Source organism: Otolemur garnettii, unplaced genomic scaffold (assembly GCF_000181295.1).
Source record: "Otolemur garnettii isolate 467f Iridium unplaced genomic scaffold, OtoGar3 scaffold00049, whole genome shotgun sequence".
In the NCBI taxonomy this organism is placed as follows: domain Eukaryota; kingdom Metazoa; phylum Chordata; class Mammalia; order Primates; family Galagidae; genus Otolemur; species Otolemur garnettii.
This window is the reverse complement of record NW_003852444.1, coordinates 2,230,847-2,241,204: the sequence shown is the minus strand read 5'-3', so window position 1 is coordinate 2,241,204 and position 10,358 is coordinate 2,230,847. Positions and strand designations below refer to the sequence as shown.

The following is a 10,358-nucleotide window of genomic DNA, read 5'->3' as shown; positions in this document are numbered from 1 at the left end:
TTCCCATATCACCTCCATTCTGACCCTTAGTTACCTAAACTCTTCTTTGCTATAAATGGGCCATCCCCAAAACTCCATTCCAGGCTCAGATCCTACAGAAAGACTACCTGGACAACCCTCCCATCTCTGGTTGTTCGTAAACTCAGGGCCCATTTGCATTGTCTTCATTGGAAAGCTTTTACCTAATGTCTGTGTGTCATCATTTCTGTCTGTGCGTGCGGGTGAGGTTCAGTTGGGTGTTACCTCTAAGGTGGAAATGTCTCTGAGATGCAGAACCTGTGGCTCAGAGTTTACGAGGGAGCTCATTCCTTGCAGTGGGCCTTACTATATTCCCTTCACCTTTGTCCCCAAGGGACATCTTTTGTATCTTTTCATAGGAGTCAGAGACAAACCCTTCAGTTTGGCCAAGTCCTAAGATGTGTTTGTCAGGGGCTCTGCCTCTGAGGGGCAGAGGTTTCCTCTGAAGTTTACTCTTTTGATCCCTAAACTCCTCCAGATGACACTCTCGAGAATGCAGACAAGAGGGTGCTCTTGTGTAGAGCTTCCATTCCCCTTTTCCTAGATCCCAAACCCCTAGATCTGGGAGGGAGACAAAATCTTTCTCCAAATGGAACCCCCTTGAACTCTGGATCCAGCCCTGCCTGCATACCCTGCCTGCCTTAATTTTAGTCCCATCAGGGGAATTCTTTTGTGTGTTTTCCATGATCCCATTTTTCTTCCATGGTCCTATAAGGAAGGGAAGAACCAAGAGGCAGGCTCTGCCAAGGAACTGATCCTAAGACACAGCTGCCAAGGCGTTTCTAGTTCTCTATCCCTTTCTTCATTCAGATCTTGTTCTCAAATGTTACTTTCTGAAAACAAAGGGCATCTCATTATTCTAAGGAATAACGTCAGTGTCTCAGAAGTCCCCAGAGGGCTCTTTCAAGAAGGCTCTGCTGGAGTCTAAGTTTTCCATCCACCATAAGCTCAGCTTAAAACATGATCAAGAATCAAAGGACATGGAGAGACTGTGGGTAGAGAAAGACTCATCCTTGGAAGAGAAAGGACTTCCTTCCCATCTACCAGCCCCTCATCATCATTATTGGCCCTGGTTCTGTAGTGAGACAGGCTGGTCGTTGGCTCAGGAAATCAGCATAAAAATCGATGAGGATATTTTAGATGCAACTCTCACCCATCCATGCCAAGTGGCATTGCTTCTTAGCTGTACACAAAGCCCCCATCCATTCCTGTCCCTGACTGCAAAACAGACACGACCCAAGGGTGAAGGACTACGTCTCTTATGGCACTCATGTCACAGAAGTCTCCAGGCATGCATGTCTAGTAGCACAGCTTATGAAGTCCTTTTGCTTGGAGGCTAAGGTAAGAGGCTGAAGTTTGTGTTACCAGGTTGTTGTGCAACACAGACGTAAGGACTGGGCTTGAATTTAGTCAGCCCTGGTGGAGATTTTAGACCTGCTGTTTGTCACTGACATGGATTCCAGTCTTCTTCAGATCAGAATGTCATTGCTTTACACACAGCTCAAGTGAAGCTTTTAGGAGGCAGAGAAGGGGCCAGCATACACTCCTAATAGTTTGTGTTGTGATACTTATGTTGCTTTGTATTTAAAATATTTTGAAGTGTCCTTTTAGTAAGCCAACGTTCTACGTAACAGCATGGTGCTGTCGAGATATCTGTACTTGCACGCACACACATGTGTGTGTATGTTTGCCCTAAAGTGTGGAGAGATGATGGGCAAAGCAAACGTGGGTTTCACACATGGCTGCAGGGCAGGAAATAATGATAGTGATACAACTGTATGTTGAGTACACGGAATATGCCAGCCACTACACTAAATAGTGTATTTACTTAATTTTACAATCACTGTAAAGGCAAAATACAGTTATTATTTTCATTGTATAGCTGAGTAAACTGCAGCTCAGAGAGAGTAGGTGATGGAGAGGAGCAGATTTATAGCCTGTGACAAGCAACCGGCAGATTCAAACACAAGCAGCCCCCCTCTGAGCTCATTCCTGCCACCACTGCAGGGGGAGTGCAGTGCCCTCGGGTGGATGGCTGGTGACACATGGGCCTCAGCACAGCTACCACCTGGGTTCCCAGGCCCATCGCCCTGACCTCCCGTGCCCTTTCTACTATCAATGTTTGCAAACTCAAATCCCCGGGCTGCTCTAAAGGAAGCTAATTAATTGGCTCAACTTGGAGTTATTACTTATTTTGTGATCATAGCTAAAAAATGTGAATAAGTGAGGGTCCCCAGGGAGACAGCCCAGAAAGATTTGCAGGGACCCTTTTAAAGGGGTCTTGGTGCACAGCCTGTGGGTCATGACACAGACACCCAGCATCAGCCTACACTTGGGAGATTTGGGTGTTGTGTAGCTCACTGATTCTCCCCCCACCCCTTACTCCCCTTCCCACTGCCAATCTCCTCCTCTGTTCCTTCCCTTTTCCTCTTTTGTTTTCTTCATGTTTTCTCCGTATTTATAGAGGTCTGTTGCTGTATCATCTTTCTGAATCTACTTCTCTCTGGCTTTCTGTCACCTGGTCAATGGCCTGTCTGTAGCTTTCACTCTGACTCCCTGACTCTGCTCCTTTGTGACTCTCAACTTCTCATCTTGTTCTCTTGGTATTGTTCTTTCTCTCTGTCCTCTGTTTATCGCTGGCTGCTGGGTTGCCTTTCCCTTACAGCCCTGTCTCTATCCCTGCCTGTTTCTGTCTCCTGTTCTCTGGTTCTCTGTCTCTGCCTCTCCATTTCTGCATCTGATTTGTCATACATGCAGGGCCCCACCCCTGGATCATGGCAAATCTGAGCCAACCCCCTGAGTTTATCCTTGTGGGCTTCTCCTCTTTTGGTGAGCTGCAGGTCTTTCTGTATGGCCCCTTCCTTGTTCTCCATCTTCTCGCCCTCATAGGGAACGCTATCATCATAGTCATGGTCATAGCCGACGCCCACCTGCATACACCCATGTACTTCTTCCTGGGCAATTTCTCTCTGCTGGAGATCTTGGTGACCATGACCACAGTGCCCAGGATGCTTGCAGACCTGCTGGTCCCCCTCAAGGTCATCTCCTTCACTGGCTGCATGGTCCAGTTCTACTTCTACTTTTCCCTGGGTTCCACCTCCTTCCTCATCCTGGCAGACATGGCCCTTGACCGCTTTGTGGCCATCTGCCACCCACTGCGCTATGGCACCTTGATGAGCTGGGCTATGTGTGTCCGGCTGGCTGGGGCTGCCTGGGCAGCTCCCTTCCTAGCCATGGTGCCAACCGTCCTCTCTCGAGCTCACCTCAGTTATTGCCACGGCAACATCATTAACCACTTCTTCTGTGACAACACGCCTCTGCTGAAGCTATCCTGCTCCGACACCCGCCTGCTGGAATTCTGGGACTTTGTGATGGCCTTGGCTTTTGTCCTCAGCTCCTTCCTGGTGACCCTCATCTCCTATGGCTACATCGTAACCACTGTGTTGCAGATGCCCTCTGCCAGTGGCCGCCAGAAGGCTTTCTCCACGTGCGGGTCTCACCTCACGCTGGTCTTCATTGGATACAGCAGCACCATCTTCCTGTATGTCAGGCCTGGTAAAGCACACTCTGTGGAGGTCAACAAGATTGTAGCCTTGGTGACTTCAGTCCTCACCCCCTTCCTCAACCCCTTCATCCTCACCTTCCGCAATGAGTCAGTCAAGACCGTGCTCCACAGGCAGATGCAGAGGCTGAAAGGCCTTCACCGTGCATCATGATGGGCCCGCAGAACCCAGCCTGGCAGGCTCAGGTGTGCAATTCTGTGAGGAGGTGGGACACCTATGGGTGGGAAGGATGCTGCCCAGTTTCTTCAGGTTCCTTCCTTTGTGTGTCTGAGTGAACCTTCAGTGCTGCTCTGCTGGGCCCACAGCCCTTTTAGGTCACCATGAATCTGGTCCCAGTGTCCAGTGGCAGCTATAAGAATTTGGAAAGTAGCCCAGAGCCTGGAAGCCATGAGAGGACCTCTCAAGAAAGAGGAAGAACATGGGTTTTGCATTCAGGAAGAATAGCTAAGAAGTGCTCTTTGACTAAGAGGGATCATCCGGGCCCTGTATGCCGGCATGCACACGGAGCTTGTGTGTGTTTTCAAGATGTACCTTTCTACCCAGTGCATGCCCTGCTGTTGACCACATGCTCCCTGAACACCTGGGCTGTGTTTGATTAAGGGAAGGAACCACACTTTCCAAACAAAGTGATTGCTTTTAAGTATGTGTGTGTGTGTGTGTGTGTATGTGTGTGCAGTTCATTATAAAACCAGGCATTTCAATGATGTGTGGTTTATCCATCACATAATCATGCCTTTCAGCAATGTGCCTGTGTGTTTGCAGTTCAGCATGTAATCATATGTGTCCCCAGTATGCGTGACTTGTGTGTGTCCAGCCAGCAGGTCCAGGGTAAAGTGGTAAAGAAGGTATAGATGACCCATATCCTGGCCTCCCTTAAACCACTGAAGAGAAAGAATGACAAAGAGCTGTTTCCAGCACCAGGGAAGTGCAAGGATGGGTTTCCACAAGACTCTCAGCAGCACTAAGACCAGCAGGGGCTGAGGGACAGTTTCTTGAAAAGATGACACCTGACCAGCAGACTGTGAGAATGTAATTCATCAGGGACCCTTGCAGCTAAGAAAAAGTAAAAACTTTTTACTTAAGAGAAATGAACTTAAACCAAAACAAATCTCTATGGCTATGAGAAATAAGAGCAAATCTTTCAGAATCATGTGGATTCCAGGGCAGAGATATTCAAAGAGAGTTTGAGAAAGATCAAACAAGCTTTGCTCCTGTATGCTTAGTAACATTCATTTGCCTGAAGGCAGGGGATTGTAGTAAATATAGAAAGGCTCTTTGTTCAGTTATTATCACACATGCATAGGTTTCCTGGAAACCTATTGCAACACATATCGCCTTCGGAATGAAACAGCAGCTCCACTGCCCTTCTCTTCTCTAACTATAGCCTGAAATTTTAAAAATCTTCCAGTTACTCAGACCTCAGAATTGTGGTGTTGTTAGTTTTCACCTATCCAGAATTTTCTAAAATAGCCCCAATTTAAATCATTCTGCCGTATTGTTTCTATAAATGTGCTTCAATTTACCAGCTCCATTTCCCAATTTGAGATATGTAAATTACAATCAAGAATATATTCCTAGCCACACTTACTTGAAGATAATAAAAACTATGAATTTATCTCAAATGTCAAGCTTTTAAAAAATATATCATGTAGAAGTAAAGAAGGTAGGTAATTGTGGGCTGGTTTGGTGGATACAGGGTCCAGCTTTGGAGATGGGGCTCACTTAGTGGCCCACTGGTTCTCTTTATGTACTCCCTGTCACCCCCATGGACTGCCTCCTAAACAAGGTACCCCTTTCCCTGGCTTTTTGAAAATTGTGTATCTTTCTTGCTGAGCTAGCCCTCCCCAAGGAAGAGGGTCTGCTTAGGTTCCTAATTTCAATTTCTGGTCCAAATTTTTGCTTTTTTTTTTTTTTTTAATTATATATGACAGTAATGATTCTGGTGTTGGCTGTTGCTGTTGAACTGACTTTTTTTCTCTAATTATCTTCTGCCTGCCTCCTCCAAAAACATCTGTAGAATAAATGAAAGGATGGTAAGTTAAAAACAATTCTGCTAAGGATGCCTTGTTTTTGTCTATTTCATCACACTTTCCAAACCACTTTCACATATATTTCCATTTGGTGTTATCCTGCTAATAGTGGTCCCCCATCATGAGCAGAACACTCTGCTAACTGGCTGTTAAAGATTATGGAATTGTGCATTCTGACCGGAAAGCATTCCTCATGTACTGGGAGAAAGGAAAAAATTACAATTAATTCCAGTATATTTTGGTTTGGAGTTTCTTTTTTGAATTAAAAATAATTTTCCAATACCTTTTGATTAGGAGTTTTCCCGCATAGAATGAAGTGCTGTGGGAGGCCCCAGAAGTAAAATGCTGATTCTTGGGCTACACCAAGTGGTGTTTCTGACACACTTTCATGGACAAGGGAAGTGTGGTGAAGGGGATAAGTATGTTGGTCACAGAGATGGCTGAACTGACTGTAGAATCCAGCTCCCCAATTTCTTTTCTACTTCCCTGTCCTTGGGATATTTTCTTCTACCTGGCTCAAAAGTTGAATTGACTGTAAGCTGGAATCTCCAGTATTTGGATCTGCTCAGTTTAGCTTTTCTAGACCCATATTTAGTGCGTACCCATCAAGTTCACAAGACAAAAGTCCAGGAGTGCCACCTGACAGTACTTGTACATTTCATATCCACCACTTGAAAGAAACACATGTTGGCAGGAAGGAACTCTAGATTCGGTGTGTTTTATTTATCACAATAGCACCCAGAAACATTTGAAAGATGGCAAATATTACCTGCAAGATGTTTTTATTTTGAAGAAATATTTTTATTCGGTTTGCATACAATGTTAATTGCATGGTGCAGCCACAGTCCCTTTGCTGTAGCCCATTTTTCCCGAGAGACGAAGACAACAGATGTGGGTCCTACTCTACATAAGGTTGTTGGATGTACTTGTGCAGAAGGCAGCAGTCTTCCCACCCCACTTACACTACAACCTAATTTCAGGGTGGTAGGAGGGCAATCTTATTCTTAATTCCCAGAACTAATTGAAGTGTAGGCAGAGAGTCACTGCCAGGATTTTATGACTCTAAAATGCCTGCACTTCCCTGAAGTATCTTCCCACCCACCATTCATTTGCCTGACATCCCAACCCTGAAATACAGAGTTCTAAACAGCTAAGGCAAGAATCCATTGCCATGCACATATATGCCAGTGGGAACCAAAAAATAGGTTTATTTCTTCCAGTGGAGGGAATCAGCAAGCAATGAAGGGTATGGCAGTGTGGAGGAAGTAAGTTAAAGACATCAAATCGTTTTTCAGAGGAAAGTTAGGACTGGACCTTGTGGTGGCCAGTAACAACATGAGGACCCTGCAAGGATAGAATTTTAGGAGTTAGGCCAGGCCGAAAGATCTTTAGGTCAAAACCGAAAAATTGCAGTGTTGTCTATAGTGGTCCATAGTTCTTTGGGCCTTACATTTTCTGATGTAAACATGGTCTTTGCAGTGTGTTTTCTGATTATATTTTAAGCACTGCATTTTCTTTAGACATTACATTTTCTTATGTATATGTGGTTTTAGCCACAATGCCTGACAGGTACAAGGAAAGATGAGAGTCTAGGTCCAATGGTCTTCTGATGGAACTTTAACCCCTGCCTCTGCATTTGCTAACGTCTAGAACTTGCCAATATTTTGATGGTCAGTGTATCTTTGAATTCCAGTCTTAAAGTGCCCACTTGATTTCATGAACTTGGAGTTAAGAGAAGCTGCCCAGTGGTAGAGCATCATGTAGTATTTGCACCATCCTGAGACAAGTGACATGAACAATCACAGTGACACGTAGCATAGTAATTAGGAGTTTTCAGTATTTGTTTAGCATATTTTATTAGATTACTTCTCCTTGTTATATAATTTTTAATAACAGCTGTATTTAATTCCTGACAATTAACAATCAGCTCTGCAGTGGGCTCCCAAACATCGCTAGCATTATCTGGGTCTTGTTTTTCTCCTTCTCTTGAGTTAGACACTTGCCAAGTTCAAACCTCACGGCATTGCTCTTCTAAGGGAACTTACAAATTCCTTCCTTTCTTTTACTTTCACTACTTTTATTCAACATTGTGCTGAAGTTCTAGCTGGGTAAATAGAAAGGAAAATAAAAGTAATTGAAAATTAAAAGGTGAAACTACTTCTATTTGCAGACTGTGTGATCTTTAATACATAAAAAAATCATAAAGGTCAACTAAAACTTCATTACGGCTAATAAATGAGTCCACTGAGGTTCCCGAATACGAGATCAAGATACAAAAATCAATTTTATTCTTTAATTATTTTGATACAGGCACAAAATGTGTAATTATCAAATAAAGATAATTTGGATATCCATCACCTCAAGCATTTGACGTTTCTTTGTGTTGGGAATGTTCTAATTTCATTCTTTTAGTTGCATATGTATAAATTATTGTGATTATTTCCACTCTGTTATGCTACATCTTATCCTCCTTTTGATGGACACAGGCTTCTCTGTGTGAGGGGAGCTGCCTTCCCTGCTGACACCTGCATTCTTGACACCTCCCTCATTGGGCGTAAAATTCACCTAGAAGTTCTTTGGTCTCCACCCCTGAGTCCAAAGGAGTGTATATGAGGTCCTTGGCTTTGTTACCAGCTCCGTCTACATGTTCCCTCCTCTCTTCTTCCACAGACACATGTGCAGAGACCAGAAAGTAGAACCTTCATCCATCAGCCCCAGCCCCATGCCTCCCTCTCATCAGAGGACCTGACCAAAGCAGCCCTAAAGAATTATAACCCATGACCAATTCAGCTGCTGACAGAGGGGGGACAGCAATCATTCCAGAAATGTTAAGCCCCCTCAACCCACTTAGGGTCTTTGCAAACTGAAGGCATTAAAATTGCAGCACTGAAATAGTAGTTTTGGCAAATATAATAAATTGCCCTAGCATGCAAAGATTCCACACTGATGTCGTCTGTAACCACTCTGAAGCTTTTTATAGTCAGATGTGTCCTATTATTTCAATCAGTGGAGCATCTTGCTGAGGACACTTAAAGTCCCCTGAGGGACTGTGTCTGATTAGTGACAATACCCAAGGACAGTGTCCAGAAAGTCTACCCATTAATTTCACCTTTTTGGTCTTTGGTTGACTACACAGTAAACCATTTTATGTCCGTGCTATTTGACATATTCCTCTCTTAGGAATTCACTTCTCCTCTTCTCAGACTATGAAACTGCTCTTTATACCTCAGAGCTCCACTACAAGGCCAAAAAGTCATTTCAATTTGACTTTCAACTTCACTAGACAGAATGAGGCACTCCCAGAGTGTTTTGTCTACGGTAAGTAACACATAGTTTGTCTTCCTGCACTAAATTCTGAGCTCTTTAAATTATGCACAATGCTATATATCTTGTATCTTCTGTGCCTAAAATGTGGTAGGTATTCAGTAAATGAATTTGGAACATGGCTTAGCACTGTCACCTAAAGCATGGCATGTCATCTTAGTGGATGGTAATGGAAATGCAGTACACAAAGCCAGGGCAGAGGTTCCCTACTGTGCTCTACATTGAAACTCGGACCACACCAGTTGCAAAACCCACATCACAGCAGGAAGCAGAAAAAGAAATGTAGATGACAAAAGGTCTAGAAATGACTCAATGGCAACATCCCACTGTAAATCTGAATATTTTGTAGGGGAGTGCACAACTGTCCTCACTGGTTTGCAGGTCTGCCCATGTAACTCAAAAAGGCAGGATTTACTGAACATTAGTGGGAGTCATGCCAAGGGTTGGCAAAAGGGTTTTATCCTAAAATTTAGATCTATGAAGCAAAGAAACAGGCTGCCCCTCACAGCTGTGAGTGCTGCCCCAGACCTGGTTCAAACAGTCTCTCAGCCAGTGTAATCAGCGGGCTGCCATGGGATACCTATGCCCAACCTGGGCCTGGTGACACACAAACTCTTTTGCAAGTCCAGGCTGTGCTTTAGTTACATCATGACTTAAACCAGGGGACACTTTTATAACAGCATCTTTGACATAGAAGTGGAATCCCAAGATTCCTTCTAGCAAGTTGGAAAACGTTTTAAAAATTATTTTCTAGTTGATGTCTATTCAGGGTCCTCCCTTGACACTGCACATCACTTCCCCTGTCACTTCATGGAAGATGCATGGAGCCAAGATGTCTAGACAGCCCTAGGTCATGTCCACATGGGATCCCAGCAGCAAGTCAGAGACTGGTCCTTTTGGCTAAAGTCACTCAAGAAGTTTAAAGTCAGGCTAGGATGAAAATCTTGGGGTTTGGGGGAAGGGTTCTCCCACTTACTAGCTCTAGAAATAACACCTTGGAGAAAGTGACCAAGGAAGATTGGCTTCCATAACAGCAAGTGTGTCCCCTCATTCCCTCTGTCCATGCCTTTCATATTGTTGAGATTGGATGAGGACTTTCTTACAAAATTTCCTGATTAAAAACTCCACCAGCACGTAGTCTAGACCAGTGCTGCTCAAGAGTTAATGTGCACAGGAATCACTCAGGATCTGGTAAAAATGCAGTTTCTGATTCAGTAGCTCATGGGTAGGGCCTGAGATTCTGCATTTCTCACGGGCTCATAGGAGATGCCTGGACCAGTGCCGGGATGGCACGCTGAACAGTCAGGGACCACGGGCAGGGGAAGATGCTGCTGAATGATGCTGGGCATGCTGGGTGATTGCCAGGGAGACTCAGGGCAAGTCACCTTACCCAGATCTGACTAGTCGAGAGCCCATGCCTGAG

General features: G+C 44.5%; 1 protein-coding gene across 1 annotated transcript; it reads left to right on the top strand.

The window, feature by feature from the left end:
* The first annotated feature begins 2,778 nt into the window (after positions 1-2,778).
* LOC100964056 (olfactory receptor 6V1) lies at positions 2,779-3,791 on the top strand. Its single transcript, XM_003791550.2, has one exon. It carries the CDS (start codon positions 2,793-2,795, stop codon positions 3,732-3,734), a length of 942 nt encoding a protein of 313 aa, XP_003791598.1. The 5' UTR covers positions 2,779-2,792; the 3' UTR covers positions 3,735-3,791.
* The last annotated feature ends 6,567 nt before the right edge of the window (positions 3,792-10,358 follow it).